Source organism: Lepus europaeus, chromosome 4 (assembly GCF_033115175.1).
Source record: "Lepus europaeus isolate LE1 chromosome 4, mLepTim1.pri, whole genome shotgun sequence".
NCBI lineage: Eukaryota > Metazoa > Chordata > Mammalia > Lagomorpha > Leporidae > Lepus > Lepus europaeus.
The window spans coordinates 842755-860385 of NC_084830.1; the positions used below are offsets into that span (position 1 = coordinate 842755).

At 65.3% G+C, this 17631-nt stretch overlaps 1 protein-coding gene across 4 annotated transcripts; it reads left to right on the forward strand.

Annotated features, from left to right (window-relative positions):
- Nucleotides 1-6834: 6834 nt before the first annotated feature.
- On the forward strand, nt 6835-17612 carry PUF60 (poly(U) binding splicing factor 60). 4 transcript variants are annotated; one of them, XM_062187902.1, is made up of 12 exons: nt 6835-6921; nt 11183-11266; nt 12792-12887; nt 12987-13076; nt 13763-13813; nt 15615-15776; nt 15850-15942; nt 16024-16237; nt 16315-16505; nt 16629-16764; nt 16861-17096; nt 17184-17612. In XM_062187902.1, exons 1-12 carry the CDS (start codon nt 6898-6900, stop codon nt 17481-17483), a joined length of 1677 nt encoding a protein of 558 aa, XP_062043886.1. In that variant the 5' UTR covers nt 6835-6897; the 3' UTR covers nt 17484-17612. The 4 variants fall into 4 exon arrangements, with proteins under 4 accessions (XP_062043886.1, XP_062043888.1, XP_062043887.1 ...); XM_062187903.1 differs by having other exon boundaries at nt 6859-6921; nt 11186-11266; XM_062187904.1 differs by lacking the exon at nt 13763-13813.
- The last annotated feature ends 19 nt before the right edge of the window (nt 17613-17631 follow it).

The following is a 17631-nucleotide window of genomic DNA, read 5'->3' on the forward strand; positions in this document are numbered from 1 at the left end:
CCGTTTACCGCGCAGCCCCCCACAGCCATTTACCGCGCAGCCCCCCACAGCCGTGTACCGCGCAGCCCCCCACAGCCATTTACCGCGCAGCCCCCCACAGCCGTGTACCGCGCAGCCCCCCACAGCCATTTACCGCGCAGCCCCCTGCATTTATCATGTGCCCCCCCCCCAGCTCAGCTTCTTACCGTTTCTTCAGGCACTTGCAACCCGCCTTCCTCAAAACCACAGCGCACTGGTAGTCTGCTGCCTGGCTGCTTTCTCTTAAAAAGATTGACTTATTTTTTGAAAGGCAGAGGGAGAGGTCTTCCATCCACTGGTTCACTCCCCAAATGGCTACAATGACCAGAGCTGGGCCAGGTGGAAGCCAGGAGCTTCCTCGGGTCTCCCACGGGTGCAGGGGCCCAGGGACCTGGGCCATCTTGCACTGCTTTCCCAGGCCATGAGCAGGGAGCAGCATCGAAGTGGGGCAGCTGGGACGCGAACCGGTGCTCAGATGGGGTGCGGGCGCTGCAGGTGGTGGCCTTCCCTGTGGCACCACACCGGCCTGGTTTTTCTGTATCCTGTGTCCCCAGGCGGCGTCCTCTGCAGGGGGTGGCGGGCCCTGTCCCAGCTGCTCCGGCGGTGGCTCCTCCACCACAGGTCCCTCCAGGGAACTCGGCGTCCTGGACTTTGTCAGCGCCTGTGTCCACCAGTCAGCGGTCAGGTGCCCTGAAGTGGTGGACCTGGCCGTGGGGGTCCCCTGGCCGCCAGCCCTCGCCCTCTGTTGGAGCAGGAACTCCCTCCAGGTGTGCCCAGGAAGCACGCCCTGGCTGGTCAGGGCGGCCTGCTGGCCTCATTCGACCCTCAGCCGAGCGGCCAGGCAGCGTGGCTGGTTGGGACCACGTCTTCCCCGGGATCTGAGTGCCGTGCTGTTTCCTTCCGCGTCCCAACCCTTTGCACAGGGCTCCTCTCCTAGGGGGTCCCGATTTCCCGCCTCGTCCATTGCTCAGAACCTCAGAATGGCTGTAGAAGATTTTCCTGAATTCTTTCCTTGTCGACTCCACTTCCCTTATTTCTGGACACTACTGAAATGTAGAACTTAAAATTTTTTTTAATTTATTTATTTGAGAGGCAGGGTTAGAGAGAGAGAGAGAGACAGAGAGAGAGATCTTCCATCCGCTGGGTCACTGCCCAGATGGCTGCAGTGCCCGGGGCTGGAGCAGGCGCTGAGACGCAATGCAGCCTCCCGCGTCCAGGGCGGCGGTCACTGCTGCTGCCCAGGGTCTGCGGGCAGCTGGAGCCTGGTGCCGCGTGTGCTTCCTCACCTGTGGATTCAGGCTCGGGTGCCCACCGAGCGGCTACTGTAAGGGTCACTGGAGGTGACCAGCCCCACCACGGCCAGCAGAGGGTGGCGCTGGAGTGGATGCCCGGTGAGGAGGACCAGCCGGGGTTGCTGTGTTCCGGAAGATTCCAGCTGTGTGTGGAGGTGTTCACGTCGTGCTGAAGGTCATTGCACTGCGGCTCTGGGGCCTCGTCCCACCTGCACTGCCGCTGCCTCCGAGCCCTGCGGCCCTGGCTGTGCAGCTGCCTGGACTTGGGGTTCCCAGTGGCGGGGGGCCTCTTGGCCGGTCGGCCTGCGGCTACTCCAGAGAACACCAGCTCTGCTTTTTTTTTTTTTGTAAAGGTTTATTTATTTATTTATTTGAAAGGCAGAGTTAGAGAGAGAGAGAGAAATCTGGAGCCAGGAGCTTTCTCCAGGTCTCCCACACAGGTGCAGGGGCCCAAGCACTTGGGCCATCTTCCACTGCTTTCCCAGGCCACAGCAGAGAGCTGGATCAGGGATGGAGCAGTGGGACTTGGATGGGCACCCATATGGGATGCCGGCACTGCAGATGGACGCTTAACCTTCTGTGCCACAGTGCCGGCCCCGCTTTGTTAATTTTACATAAGGTAGGGGCCGGCACCGTGGCACAGTGGGTTAACGCCCTGGCCTGAAGCGCCGGCATCCCATATGGGCGCTGGTTGAGACCCCGCTGCTCCACTTCCAATCCAGCTCTCGGCTGTGGCCTGGGAAAGCAGCAGAAGATGGCCCAAGTCCTTGGGCCCCTGCACCTACATGGGAGACCCGGAAGAAGCTCCTGGCTCCTGGCTTTGGATTGGCGCAACTCCGGCCATTGCAGCCAATTGGGAAGTGAACCAGAGGATGGAAGATCTCTCTCTCTCTCTCTCTCTCTCCCTCTCTCTCTCTCTCTCTCTGCCTCTCCTCTCTCTGTGTAACTCTGACTTTCAAATAAATAAATAAATCTTTTTAAAAAATTTACCTAAGGTGTAGGAGTTTCTTGTATTTCCTATATACAGGTCCAGGAACATAGTGACATCCCCACCCCACCCTCCATCCCACCCAGCTCCCACCCTTCCTCCTCCTCCCTCTCCCATTCCCACTCTGAATTTTTACCAAGATCCGTATTCAGTTTGCTTTATACTCATAAGGTTAACCCTACACTCAGTAGAGTTCAACAAGTGATATGGAGACAAAAGCCCTGTTCCTCACCAGTCGAGACAAGGGCTGCAAACAATCATGGAGTCTCAGAATGTCCGTTTCTCTCCGACACATTGCATGTCAGGCTCTGTTAGTTACCACAGATGGGGAAACACACAGCGTCTGTCCTCCTGGGCCTGGCGTATTTCACTTCCAGTCGCAGCCATTTCCTTGCAAAGGCAGGGTTACTTCTTCTTCTTTTTTTACCTGAGTGGCACTCCTGACTTCCTTATCCAGCCATCAGCTGGCAGACTTCCGGGTGAGCTGAGCTGCAGTGGGCGTGGGGACTCAGGTCTCTTTCATATGCTGATTCCATTTCTCCGGGTAGATTCCCAGGAGGGCGGTTGCCGGTCTCTTCCACAAACCGTGCTGGGGAGACCGATCTCCACAAGCAGACACATGAAGCCTGACCCCACCTTCCGCCTCACACAAAAACCCACTCAGCAAGCTCAGAGGTCTAAATCTACAACCCCCACCATCAGATGACCGGGGAACACTGGGGAAGCCCGCAAGACTTTGCTAGAGGCAGGGTTCTCGGGAAACACCCCAGAGGCACAGACAAAGCCAAAATTGACAAATGGGATTGTTAGGTAGGAAGTCAGTTAGGAGCTTACGTGTGTGTGACATAAAGGCCTGAAGAGAAGACATCCATGTCCAGCATGTGCTGCATCTCAGAGTCGTCCTGATAATGTTTCAGGGGCAGCCCAGTGTTCCCATACTGCCCTGCCCCTTCTACCCGATAACCCGCCAGGTGGGGGTCCCCGCCCCTTCTGCCTGACAAATCCTCCACAATCTCCCAGATGCAGCCCAGTGTCTGCATCTCAAACACCCAGCTCCAGCTCCGGATCCCCATTCTCTAGGGGGTCCTGCTCACCCTTCCTCTGAACCCAGGATGGAGCCAGCTAGGCTTCCTCCTGTCTGACACCTTCAGGGGAAAACTCAGATAGGAGTGTCTTAATACTTACATCCATAAAATCCTTTGTCTCAGGAGGAGATGTGTGAAGACAGACCCATCTCCTTACCACCCCCCACCCCCACCCCTCCCCATCCTGCACCTCAGCCAGACTGCGCGCTCAGCCCTCTGCCTCTCTGCTGAGCCGCCCGCCTGCCTGCCCAGGTGTACTCCCCACTCAACCATGGAACCCCGCTCCCCCCCACCCCTGTCCGAGCGACGGCACTGTCTCCCGGGTCCTGTCTGGAGAGGTGCCCCTCCGTCCTTGCGGATGCCCCTGCCCTGATAAACCTTGCTGTTTTGCCTCCCTCTACTCTGTCTCACGCCGGAATTCTTTCTTGGCGAAGACAAGAACCCTGCCATTCTCCGCTGACAGGATTATGTCAAGCCAAGGAGCTTCCGCTCAGAAACTGGAAAAACAAAAACAAAAACGGACAGAATTGGAGAAATTATCTGCAAACTCTGCAACTGATAGGATTAACAACAACAATCAACTTAAGAAATGGGCAAAGGGGGCCGGTGCTGTGGCGTAGCGGGTAAAGCCGCCGCCTGCAGCGCCGGCTTCCCATATGGGTGCTGGCTCGAGTCCCAGCTGCTCCACTTCTGATCCCGCTCTCTGCTGTGGCCTGGAAAGCAGTGGAAGCTGGCAGGAAGCTGGCCCAAGTGCTTGGGCCCTGCACCTGTGTGGGACTCAGAGGTGGCTCCTGGCTTCGGATCAGCACAGCTCCAGCCGTTGAGGCCATCTGGGGAGTGAACCAGAGGATGAAAGACCTCTCTCTCTTCCTCTCTCCCTCTCTTTCTCTCTGTGTGTAACTCCTTTCAAGTATATAAATAAATCTTTTTTTAAAAATGGGCAAAGTGTTACCGGAGAAATGGCAGGGTTCTTGTCTTCACGCAAGAAAGAATTCCGGCGTGAGACAGAGTAGAGGGAGGTAAAGTAGCAAGGTTTATTAGGGCAGGGACATCCGCAAGGACGGAGGGGCACCTCTCCAGACAGGACCTGGGAGACAGTGCCCGGTCTACATTTAGGCCGGGGGTTTTTAAGGAGATGGGTCTCTCTTCACACATCTCCTCCTGAGACAAAGGATTTTATGGATGTAAGTATTAAGACGCTCCTATCTGAGTTTTCCCCTGAAGGTATCAGACAGGAGGAAGCCTAGCTGGCCCATCCTGGGTTCAGAGGAAGGGTGAGCAGGACCCCCTAGAGAATGGGGATCTGGAGCTGGAGCTGGGTGTTTGAGATGCAGATACTGGGCTGCACCTGGGAGATTGTGGAGGATTTGTCAGGCAGAAGGGGCGGGGACCCCCACCTGGCAGGTTATCGGGTAGAAGGGGGCAGGGCAGGGCAGGATGGGGACACTGGGCTGCCCCTGATGACTCTGAGATGCAGCATATGCTGGACATAGATGTCTTCTCTTCAGGCCTTTGTGTCACACACCCGTAAGCTCATATCTGACTTCCTACCTAACAAAAGGACTTGGATAGGAATTTTTCCTTTTTCTTTTTTTTGTAAGATTTATTTTATTTATTTGAAAGAGAGTTACAGAGAGAGGTCTCCCAACCTCTGGTTCACTCCTCAAATGGCCACAACAGCCGGAGCTGCGCCAATCCAAAGCCAGGAGCCAGGAGCTTCTTCTGGGTCTCCCACATGGGTGCAGGGGCCCAAGGACCTGGGCCATCTTCTACTGCATTCCCATAGCAGGGAGCTGGATTGGAAGAGGAGCAGCCAGGACTCAAACCAGCGTCTATATGCGATGCTGGTGCTGCAGGCAGATCTTTAACCTGTTAGGCCAACAGATACCTGATAAAACGCTCAGGATCACTGGCCATCAGGGAAATGCCAATCAGAACCACAGTAGGGGTTCACCTCACCCCAGAATGGCTTCTACAGAAACGAACACACAGATGCTGGCCAGGATGTGGGGAGAAAGGTCCCCTAGTCCACGGCTGGTGGGGATGCACACTGGTGTAGTCACTGTGGAAGGCCTCAGAGTGCAGACGACCATGTGACCCAGCCTCCTCTCTCCAGCTGGGAGCTGGGCAGAGGATCCTGCTCCTCCGAGCAGTCCAGATCGCTCGGTCAGAGGCCTGGCTGTGGGGCTGGGGCTGGGTGCAGGGTGCAGGGGCCTGGCTGTGGGGCTGGGTGCAGGGTGCAGGGGCCTGATTATGGGGCTGGGTGCAGGGTGCAGGGGCCTGGCTGTGGAGCCGGGTGCAGGGGCCTGGCTGTGGGGCTGGGTGCAGGGTGCAGGGGCCTGGCTGTGGGCTGGGTGCAGGGTATAGGGGGCCTGGCTGTGGGGCTGGGTGCAGGGTGCAGGGGGCCTGGCTGTGGGCTGGGTGCAGGGTGCAGGGTATAGGGGGCCTGGCTGTGGGCTGGGTGCAGGGTGCAGGGGCCTGGCTGTGGGGCTGGGTGCAGGGGGCAGGGGCCTGGCTGTGGGGCCGGGTGCAGGGTGCCTGGCTGTGGGGCCGGGTGCAGGGTGCAGGGGGCCTGGCTGTGGGGCCGGGTGCAGGGTGCAGGGGGCCTGGCTGTGGGGCTGGGTGCAGGGTATAGGGGGCCTGGCTGTGGGGCCGGGTGCAGGGGGCAGGGGCCTGGCTGTGGGGCTGGGTGCAGGGTGCCTGGCTGTGGGGCAGGGTGCAGGGTGCAGGGGCCTGGCTGTGGGCTGGGTGCAGGGTGCATGGGGCCTGGCTGTGGGGCCGGGTGCAGGGTGCAGGGGGCCTGGCTGTGGGGCTGGGTGCAGGGTATAGGGGGCCTGGCTGTGGAGCCGGGGTTCAGGGCCGCCCTCTCTGGGAGCTCAACCGGCCACGCGCTGGCAGGAGCTGGATGCCAGGAAGACCTGCCTTGTCCGGGACCCCTGCTGCACAACCCTCACACTGACCGGTGTGGGCCCGGGCACGGCGCCCACCGCGGGGCCCTCCCGGCTCTTTTCAACAAAGCGTTTCCTTCCATTTCGGGATGTCGGGGGGTGGGGGCGGCCGGCCGGAGGGGTCTTCTCCCCCAGCGAGGGGCAGGGGACGCTGTAAAAGGCATGGCCACTCTGGGGGTCCCTGGGAAGCAGGACAGCGGCGCAAACACGTCCCCAAATCCGAGCCTCTGTCCCGTGAGCCTGCTCCGAGAGGCCGTGTGGACACGCCCGCGGCCAGAAGGGAAACGGCCCAGCGGCCAGAGGCCGAGAGGGGCCACGGCCGCGCGCCCCCGCCCCGGCGCGCGCTCCCGGCCCAGGCCCCGCCTCGCGCGCTCCCGCCTGGGCCCCGCCCCCTCCAGGGGGCGTCGCCTCTCTCGCCCCGCCCCGGAAGCGCGGTCCCTCTCCTTCCACGTCGGTCGCTCAGGGCTCTGTTATCGCGAGAGCGCCGCGCGCCGGCGCCCAGATCGCGCGAGACTGCGGAGGCAGCAGCACCGTGTGGCGCGCGCGGCGGCCGCGACGGACGCAAGATGGCGACGGCGACCATAGCTCTCGTAAGTGAGCCCGCGAGAGGGCAGGCGGCCCTCGGTCGGCGGGAGCAGGTCGCCGGCTCGGCCCGGGCGCGGACGGCCTGCCGGGGTGCGGCGGGCCTCACGGCCCTCCCAGGGGCCCCCGCGGCCTAGAGTCGTGCGGGGCGGGGGCGGGGCAGGCGCGCGCCGGCGGCCGGGCCGCGGCCACCGCTTCCGGCCGCGGCCGGCGGCTTCCGGCCTCCGGACGGGGCGGGGACCCGGGGCGCGCCGGCGGGGGGCGGGCGTCCGCGCGCCTGGGGGCGGCGGAGCTGTCGCCCCGCGCGGGCGGGCGGACGTGCCGTGGGCGCCCTCGCTTTGTCCCGGCCGCCGCGCCCGGGGGCTGCCTCCGCTCGCAGCGCCGTCTGCGCCGCAGCCCCTGCCGTCCGCCCGCTCGCCCCGGCCCGCCCCGCCCCGCGGGAGCTTGCGCTGTGAGCGGGAAGCCCGAGCGGGGGGCGCCCCGGGGCCCGGCGCTGCCGTCGGGGGGCGCCCCGCCCCGCCTGGGCTGTGGTCGGCTGTCAAGGCTCGGGCGGGCCAGCTCTGCGCCGGCTTCGGGAATCCTCCACTGCACTCCCTGGCCACAGCAGAGAGCTGGCCTGGAAGAGGGGCAGCCAGGATAGAATCTGGTGCCCTGACCGGGGCTAGAACCCGGTGTGCTGGCGACGCAAGGCGGAGGATTAGCCTATTGAGCCGCGGCGCCGGCCTAATTTTAACTTTCAAACACATAAATTAAATTTTTTTTTAAATGCCCACATTGCACTGGGCTCCTGCTGAGGGAGCGTGCCGCCGGGGGGCGGGTTTGCCTGGCGCTGGTCTTGGGGCCAATGCAGGGGGTTGCAGAAAGCGTCCTCTTTGGGTGCGCTTCCGGCATGGTGCTGCAGCCCCCTCCCAGTGAGCAGGGTCCCGGCACCTGCACCCAGTCCCCTCCCAGCGGGCAGGGTCCCTGGCACCTGCACCCAGCCCCCTCGCAACGGGGCAGGGTCCCTGGCACCTGCACCCAGTCCCCTCCCAGCGGGCAGGGTCCCCGGCACCTGCAGCCCCTCCCAGCGGGGCAGTGTCCCCGGCACCTGCAGCCCCCTCCCAGCGGGCAGGGTCCCCGGCACCTGCAGCCCCCTCCCAGCAGGCAGGGTCCCCGGCACCTGCAGCCCCTCCCAGCGGGCAGGGTCCCTGGCACCTGCACCCAGCCCCCTCGCAACGGGGCAGGGTCCCTGGCACCTGCACCCAGCCCCCTCCCAACGGGGCAGGGTCCCTGGCACCTGCACCCAGTCCCCTCCCAGCGGGCAGGGTCCCCGGCACCTGCACCCAGCCCCCTCCCAACGGGGCAGGGTCCCTGGCACCTGCACCCAGTCCCCTCCCAGCGGGCAGGGTCCCCGGCACCTGCACCCAGTCCTCTCGCAACGGGCAGGGTCCCTGGCACCTGCACCCAGTCCCCTCCCAGCGGGCAGGGTCCCTGGCACCTGCACCCAGTCCTCTCACAGCGGGCAGGGTCCCTGGCACCTGCACCCAGTCCCCTCCCAGCGGGCAGGGTCCCTGGCACCTGCAGCCCCCTGCCAGCGGGGCAGGGTCCCTGGCACCTGCAGCCCCCTCCCAGCGGACAGGGTCCCTGGCACCTGCACCCAGTCCCCTCCCAGCGGGCAGGGTCCCTGGCACCTGCACCCAGTCCCCTCCCAGAGGGCAGGGTCCCCGGCACCTGCAGCCCCCTCCCAGCGGGCAGGGTCCCCGGCACCTGCAGCCCCCTCCCAGCGGACAGGGTCCCTGGCACCTGCACCCAGTCCCCTCCCAGCGGGCAGGGTCCCCGGCACCTGCACCCAGTCCCCTCCCAGCGGGCAGGGTCCCCGGCACCTGCAGCCCCCTCCCAGCGGACAGGGTCCCTGGCACCTGCACCCAGTCCCCTCCCAGCGGGCAGGGTCCCCGGCACCTGCAGCCCCTCCCAGCGGGCAGGGTCCCTGGCAGCTGTGTCCTTGGCTCCCTGCTCTGAGCTTTGCTGGTCTGACTGCCTGACCTGTTTCCAGTTGGGGCCGTTGACCTTGGGTTCCTTCTTGGGCACAATTTTATCCTCTCTTCTTGGAGACTTGGGAGACCCAGCCCGCTTGGTGCCTCCCAGAGGAGAGCCCCCGGCTGTGGCCTGGCGCGGGGCCACGTGCTTCCTGTCCATGGCTGTCCCCCCTTCTTGGGGTTCGTTAGCCTGGGCAGTCAGCTTAGGTGCAACCGGCTTTGTCTGCCAGCAATTGGCCAGGGGGCTCCTGAGAGAGGTGTTCCTGCTGCTGTGTGTGCAGAGCTGGCCGTGGGCGCTCTGGCACAGGACGGGGAGGCAGCCTGCGCCCTGGGGTCCAACTCTGAGGGCTCCACATTGCCGATCCGAGGGTTTGCGCAGGACGCACTGCCTGAGGGGTGGGCACCTCAAGAAATTGCTTGAAAGTGAAGTTCAAATTAAAAGGTAAGGTGTTTTGGTACAGAAAATTTCTGAAATCCTTTGTACGAGGTTTTTTATTTTTTTAATATTTATGAAAATGCGTATCAGGAAAACCCTATGCATGGATTTCAGGATTTTTTCTACCAAAATAAACCTTTTGTTTTTATTTGCGGGGCAGACAGACAGAGCTCTTCTCCTTTGATCCTTCCTCAAGTGCCCGGAACAGCCTGGGCCGCACCAAGGCGGAGCTGAACGCTGGGGCTGAATCCCAGGTCGCCCGTGGAGGGGACGGGCTGACTGCTGTACCTGCCCGGGACGCCTCTCAGGCCGTCTGTGTTAGCAGGAAGCTGGAACTGGGAGCCAGGGCCCAGAGTCCAGTCCGGGCACTCTGGGATGGGGTGTAGAGGTCTCCCCCCCGCCCAAGATTTATTGTATTTATTTTAAAAACAGGGTTACGGAGAGAGAGAGAGGTCTTCCATTTGCTGGGTCACTCCCCAAATGGCCACAGCAGCCAGAGCTGGGCTGATTCGAAGCCAGGAGCGTCTTCAGGGTCTCCCACGTGGGTGCAGGGGCCCAGGCACCTGGGCCATCTTCCGTTACTTTCCCAGGCCACAGCTGAGAGCTGGGTGGGTAGTGGCGCCGCCGGCACTGCAGGCCGCTGCTTTAACCCGCTGTGCCACAACACGGACCCCTGGACGTGGGTGTCTTAGCCAGTACTCCAAACGCCTGCCGCTGCGCTCACTTAGCTCCAGTTTCTGTGAGCCCCGGGGGTGAGGCGCTCAGTCAGGCAGCCGGAGCCTGAGGCCTGGACACCAGTCCCCGGGCTGCCCTGCGTCTCGGAGGGGCCCCTGCCCAGTACTGACGCGTTGTGGCTGTGATGATGACCACTCTGAGGGAGCGGTTAGCCCACGCCCTGCTCACCGGGGCCGAGAGGACTCCTTCTGTCGTGGGTGTCCTGGGCCGTGCGTTTGGAGGGCAGGAAGGCGGGACAGGACGGTGCCTCACGGTCACTTCCCTGAAACCATGTCTTCCGTGGGCGTTGAGCCTGCGTCCCCGCTCTGGGGAGGCCCTCTCTCTCGGGGCTGTTCCCAGGCATCCATGGGGCTGATGGCTCCTGTAGCACCCCCTTGCCGGCAGCATTCAGAACAGTGCCAGGCGCAGCGCCCGGCTCGCTCCGTCCCAGGGTCCATGGCCGTCCCAGGCAGGCTGGGTCCCCCAGTGCAGCCCGTGCCAAGTCAGCTGCAAGGGTGGCAGCTGAGAGTGGGTGAGAACACCACGCTGTGCTGTCCTGCCGAGCCTCCCGCACGCCGCTGCTCTGTGCTGCCTGGGCCTGGCGGGAGCTGCACTCCGGGGACTTAGGCAGCCCTCGGCAGTGTGGCTGCGGAGAGGGAGGCCTTGCGCTGTTGGGGGGGGGTCTCTTCAGCTCAGGCCTGAGCCTGGCCAGAACCTGTGGAAGCAGCGGGACTGATGCCGAGCTGTAGTCCAGCCCTGCCGCCTGGGGAGGGCGTGGGGGAGACAGCTGGGCACCTGCCGCTGCCCGGAGACGGGGGTGGGAGCGCACGCTGTTCCCGTCTTCCTCGTCGCTGCCAGCGCAGGCCTGTCCCAGATGCCGCTTGGGCCAGGGCCTGGGCTGCTGTGGGTGTGAGGAGTGGGCAGTGTGGGGTGGAGGTAGTGCTGAGGTTAGCTCAGGGATCGGCCCAGAGCTGATCTCTTCCTATGTCCCCGCCTGGCCTCCTTCGTCCACGGGGAGCTCAGCCATTAGTGTGGGCAGAGGAGGGGGCTGGGCTGGGTGGGGCCGTGTGACCGTCCATGACAACGTGTCCTTCCTGCCTGCAGCAGGTCAATGGCCAGCAAGCAGGGGGGTCCGAGCCGGCGGCGGCGGCAGTGGTGGCAGCGGGAGACAAATGGAAACCTCCGCAGGTACTGACCTTGAGTGTCCTCTCCCTGGGGCCCACCCGTCTGCCTGCCGGCTGGCCGGCCTACACACCCTGCACACCCTAAACCAGAGAGCCGAGGTGGGGAGTGGGTCAGGAGCCCCGGGGGCGCGGCTTTGCCATCTGCCTGTGGGACTGTGGGCCGTGTCCTGAGCCTTGCTGCCCTGGTCCTGCCCAGCTCCAGCCTGCTTCTGCCGGCTCAGTGGTCTGGCTGGGGGGGGCCCCTGGGACTGGCCAGCAGGGCTGTCTTGCTGTGTGGAAGGTGTAGAATGCGAGTGAGAAGCGCAAGCCTCATTGTAGCGCTTTGTGAGTTTACAAAAGGAACACAAGATAGGGTACCAGAGAAAGGACAGGTCTGGCTGGGACGACACGCCCCACCCCCCGCCTGGGCCCCTCGCGCTCCAGGGTGGGTGCAGGTGGGCCTTGGGAGCAGAGCTCGGCCCTGCAGCTGGGTGATTGGTTCTTTGTGCGTCCCCATCCCGAAGGCCCCAGCAGCCTCTTGAGGTGGCCCCTTGGAGCTAGGCTCTCCCGCCCCCAAGGCGCTGGGGGTGTGGTATGCAGCCTTTCCCCCAGCCGGCCATTGGTTGGTGGGAGAAGGGCCTTTTGTTTATCAAGACAAAGAGGAGATTGAGGAGTTTCTAGGGGGCCGAGAGGGCTGGCATTGATTACCATGGTGACAGCCTGCTCTGCCCTCTCCCACTAAGGAGGCATGGGCTTGGGGCCAGCTGGGAGAGCGGCCAGGACAGGCCAGTGTGAACCAGACTGGAGCCGACCTCTGATAGGCCTTGGGGCCCACCAGGATGGGGTTCTGGGGGTCTGGGTCGGGCAGCCCAGCCTGGATCCCTGCTTTGCACTCGCCCCCGTCCCTCCTGTGGACCCTCCCCCTGTGGAGTCTGTGGTTTGGAGCTGTGGACAGGCAGACGTGCCCTGTGCTCCCTGTGCGCGCTTCACCATGACCCTGCTGGACGCCCACGGTCTTCCCTTGCCAAGGGCCGGGAAACACGATGCTCATGGCTTCCACTGGGGTCTGCAGCCCAGCCCAGCCGCCCTGTCCCCGGGCAGTGTCCACCCTGCTCCTGGTGCCTCCCAGTGGCAGGCATGGCCTGTGCAGGTGCTTGGCACCTCTGGGGCTCTTGGGGCAGAGGGAGGGGCTGGGATGGGGAGCACTTTGCCTGCACTGTTCCTCGGTTGGCCTTGGAAGCCAAGTTCATGTCCATTTCGGGGAGTCTGACAAGGCTGAGAAGCCTGGGTGCCAGGCAGCCCGGGAGCCAGCAGTTCTGGGATGTTCAGAGCCTGACCCCTTTCCCCGGGGGCAGGGGGACTGGCAGCAAGGGGCTCCCCCTCTCCTACTCCTGCTGCCTGGACCCACCCTGGTCCTGGGTTGGCCTGGAACCCCTGGGGGAGACCCGCATCCCCGCCAGGCAGGGGACAGCAGGTGCTGGGCCTGGCCCTGGAGGGGTGGGGGCCGTGAGGAGCCTCAGGCTGCTGCTGAACCAGTCCCCGCCCTCCAGGGCACAGAAGCCATCAAGATGGAGAACGGGCAGAGCACAGCCGCCAAGCTGGGGCTGCCTCCCCTGACGCCCGAGCAGCAGGAGGCCCTCCAGAAGGTGAGCGTGTGTCTTCCTGGGGGGGCTCTGCCGGGGCGGGCGGGGCCGGCCCTCCCCGCGGGCCGGGCCCCCAGTGCTCCTCACCGCTGTCTCCCGCAGGCCAAGAAGTACGCCATGGAGCAGAGCATCAAGAGCGTGCTGGTGAAGCAGACCATCGCCCACCAGCAGCAGCAGCTCACCAACCTGCAGGTGAGCGCGCCCCGCCCGCACCCCGCCGCCCATGCCGCCTCCTCTTCGCTCTCTTCCTCCTCCCCAGAAGGTGTGAACGGTTCTCACATGCGCAAGGACTCTCGGGACCCTCGGGGTCCTCCTCTGTAGCTCCTCCTGTCCCCTCCACGGCCCCTCCCTGTCGCCGGGGGCTCCCCAGTGCTCCCCTCAGGCTGCACCGCTGCGGTGGTGGCGTGCGGGCTGTGCACCCTCCTGCCCCTGCAGCCTTGGATCAGGCGGTCAGGCTCCCACCCCTGCAGCGAGTCCAGACTACCGGGGCTAGGGCCCGGGACCAAGGGACGGTCTGGGGGTGCCTCCCGGACCCTGCCCTAAGCGTACGGCCAGAGGCTTCGCAGTCAGAGGCCAGCGGGTTCCTGGGCCTCGTGCCTCCCACCCCCACCCCGCCCTCAGACGCGCACGCTGCCGGGAAGCCCGGCTGTTCACTGCTATCCGTGCGTCCCTCTCCTCCGGCGAGGCTGCGGGCAGGGCTCCGGGGCCCGGACGCCCCCGTGGGCAGGCGCCGGCGGCCAGCTAGGCGGCGGCAGCATGGGAAGGCAGGTGGGCCTCCCAGGCAGGGGGACTGGGCCTGCGGCCGCCTGCGTGAGGTGCTGACGAGAGCGGGCCTGCTCGGCTCCAACAGACTGAACTCTGTGTTTACTGTCTTTCAGATGGCAGCAGTGACAATGGGCTTTGGAGATCCTCTCTCACCTTTGCAATCGGTCAATAGACTTGCTCACTTCTGCCGGGGCTCTGTCCTTAGTCAGGCTAGGGGGGGCAGTGCGGCCCGCGCGCTGGGGACCTTGCGCCCTAGCCGGCCCTGCCCGCCAGCTCAGGACGAGCGCAGCAGAGCGCCAGGCGCGGCGGGCCAGTGTGTGGGCGCCCACCCCGGGACCGCCCCCAGGGGAGGCCTCCGTCTGCTCTGAGGGCCCGCCTTAAAACTAACCGGCCAGGTAACTGCGGAGCGGAGGGCAGCTGCCGGCGCCAGGCCCGTCCACCGTGCCGCCAGCTCCGTCAGTATCCAGGCTGCCCGGGCTCTTGGGTTGGGGTCAGGCCCCTGAGGAGAGAGGGGTCCTAACCCATGGCCCCATCATGGAGGGAGGACGGATGGAGGGCGGAGTTGGGGGGGCCCCAGCAAGCGAGTGAGGGAAGGGCAGAGGCCGGGGACTGGAGCCTAGGGCCTGGCTCTCAACGAGGCGCAGAGGCCACGAGGCCGGGGGGAGGAGGAGGCAGAGGCCGTGGCCAGGCCTGCGGGGGGAATGGGGAAGGAGACGCCCCCTCCTTTTCTCGGAGGCTGAGGCGGCGGCCAGGCCCCCCTCGAGGGAGGGCAAGGGTGCAGCTTGGTCCCGACCCTGGGCTGTGTGCAGGGCTCTCTGCGAGGCCTCTCTGAGAGCCCAGGTGGGGGAGGCGTGGCAGGAGACAGCAGCGTGCCCTCCATGGCTGGGGAACCCCACAGGGAAGAGGAGATGAGACCCTGTCTTGGGCGGCTCTGACCTGAGGGGAGACCGGGAGTCCGCTGGGAGGGGCGTGGCTGCACCGTCAGGTCCTTGGTCCGAGCAGGAGCCTGAGGCCCGGTCAGAGGGCAGCAGCCCCGTTTTCAGGGACTTCCTAGTTTGAGGGAAGGCCCCATCTGAGGGAGGGGAGGCGCTGGCCGACCTCTGGCCCCACTGGCCCCTTTGTGAGGGTGAGAGGGAGCTTGCTGCTGGACGGGGCGGGCTCTGGCTGCCCTGACCTCTGGTTTGCAGCCCGCTGCCTCTGGCGCCCCTGCCTGGCACGCCCACGTGAGGTGGGAGGTCCCTCGGCACAGCCCAGCTCACAGCCACAGGCCTGTGTCCTCCCCAGCAACAGAGATCCCAGGGCTTTTCCGTTGGGGCCTGCTGTCCATGCTGCTCCCAGGGGCCACGCCAGCAGCCTTGCTGTGGCCGGCTCCCGTGGCTGTCGCACGGGCTGTAGGCGGCTCTTTCCTGTGGGGGGGAGGGAGTGTGCGTGTAGAGCATCGAGGCCCTCCCAGAGTCAGCCCCGCACAGGCTGCTGCCCCTCCTGTCTCTCCAGGGAGCCCCTGTCCGGGCCTCTGACCTCTGACCTCCCCCAGGCCTCTTCTGGGCAGCGCTGCCCTGTCTTGTCTTCTGCCCTCCAGACAGTGGGTCCCGCCACCTCGCACTCCTCCTCTGCCTGCTTGGCCGGGGCAGCGGGAGGCCCTCCCAGCTCAGCCTGGGCTCCCTGGCCCCCAGACTGGAGGGTGGGCTGGGTGGGAGGGCGCACAGCCCCGTCCCCACCCACCTGCCGTCTGCTGGGGTGGGCGAGCTGGGAGGCACCATGGCCACCGCTGGGCCTGCTCTTCCTTCCTGGGGGTGGGGTCCTCCTGACCCCCTCGCCCTGACTACAGGGGCCGAGCCTGCACCTCGCTGTCGTGTGGGCAGCCCTCCCCACAGTAGTGCCGGGGGGTGGGCCAGGAGGGGAGTGGGCCGCCAGGCCTCCTGCACCCCTGACCAGCCGGTGGCTGTCTCCCCTGTCCTGCTGCAGATGGCGGCTCAGCGGCAGCGGGCGCTGGCCATCATGTGTCGGGTCTACGTGGGCTCCATCTACTACGAGCTGGGGGAGGACACGATTCGCCAGGCCTTCGCCCCGTTTGGCCCCATCAAGAGCATCGACATGTCCTGGGACTCTGTCACCATGAAGCACAAGGTGACAAGCTCAGCCCGCCCCCGCCCACCGCCGTCCCCGGGCCCCGAGCCTCACGCGTGTCCCCTGTGCCCAGGGCTTTGCCTTTGTGGAGTACGAGGTCCCCGAAGCCGCACAGCTGGCCTTGGAGCAGATGAACTCAGTGATGCTCGGGGGCAGGAACATCAAGGTGAGGGCAGGGGCCGGGCCCCCATGGGAGCAGAGCAGCCCCCGCTCCCGGTCAGCGGGCTGACCCTGCCCCTCTCCCCAGGTGGGCAGGCCCAGCAACATCGGGCAGGCCCAGCCCATCATCGACCAGCTGGCTGAGGAGGCGCGCGCCTTCAACCGCATCTACGTGGCCTCGGTGCACCAGGACCTGTCGGACGACGACATCAAGAGCGTGTTTGAGGCCTTCGGCAAGATCAAGTCCTGCACGCTGGCCCGGGACCCCACCACGGGCAAGCACAAGGGCTACGGCTTCATTGGTGAGCTGGGGCGGCGGCGGGGGCGGGGCGGCCGCCCTGGGCCGAGGCCGCCCCCTCACGGCGCCCCTGCCCTGCAGAGTACGAGAAGGCGCAGTCGTCCCAGGACGCCGTGTCCTCCATGAACCTCTTTGATCTGGGCGGCCAGTACTTGCGGGTGGGCAAGGCCGTCACCCCCCCCATGCCCCTGCTGACACCTGCCACACCTGGAGGTCTCCCTCCTGCTGCTGCTGTGGCCGCGGCTGCAGCCACGGCCAAGATCACAGCTCAGGTAGGGACCTGCGGGGACCCGGGCGGGGCAGTGCCCCCACCGCACGCAGCTGCTTCGGGTCTGGCCTGTAGGGGTGCTGCGTGGAGGTGACAGGGCTGAGTGTGGTGGCCTTTTGGGTTGCAGGAAGCCGTGGCTGGAGCGGCAGTGCTGGGTACCTTGGCAACACCTGGACTGGTGTCCCCAGCCCTGACGCTGGCCCAGCCCCTGGGGGCTTTGCCACAGGCTGTCATGGCTGCACAGGCGCCTGGAGTCATCACAGGTGCGTCGGCTCGGGGCAGGGCTCCCCTCCCGCGGCCCTGGCTGGCGCGCGCTCTGGGGGAGGGGTGACTGCTGGACCCGGCTGGTTTTGCTGCAGGTGTGACCCCGGCGCGTCCTCCCATTCCTGTCACCATCCCCTCCGTGGGGGTGGTGAACCCGATCCTGGCCAGCCCTCCCACCCTGGGGCTCCTGGAGCCCAAGAAGGAGAAGGAGGAGGAGGAGCTGTTCCCCGAGTCCGAGCGGCCCGAGATGCTGAGCGAGCAGGAGCACATGAGCATCTCTGGCAGCAGCGCCCGGCACATGGTGATGCAGAAGCTGCTGCGCAAGCAGGAGGTGGGCGCGGGGGCGGCCGGGCGAGGGCGGGGCGCGGGCCCGAGGGCGGGGCTGGCCCCCCACAGCTCAGCGCTCTGCCCCCCACAGTCCACGGTGATGGTTCTGCGGAACATGGTGGACCCCAAGGACATCGACGACGACCTGGAGGGGGAGGTGACGGAGGAGTGCGGCAAGTTCGGGGCCGTCAACCGCGTGATCATCTACCAGGAGAAGCAGGGCGAGGAGGACGACGCGGAGATCATCGTCAAGATCTTCGTGGAGTTCTCCGTGGCCTCCGAGACTCACAAGGCCATCCAGGCCCTCAACGGCCGCTGGTTCGCCGGCCGCAAGGTGGTGGCCGAGGTGTACGACCAGGAGCGCTTCGACAACAGCGACCTCTCGGCCTGACCGCGGCCCCTCCCCGGACTCGCTCTGCCTCCCTGTCTGGGTTTTCTGTGACAGTCGTGTCCCCGGGCCGGGGGCGCTGCCCGCCCCGTCTGTAGTGTGGATAAAGGAGCAGGAGCTGCTGGCTCTCCACGTGCCTGTGTCCCGCATC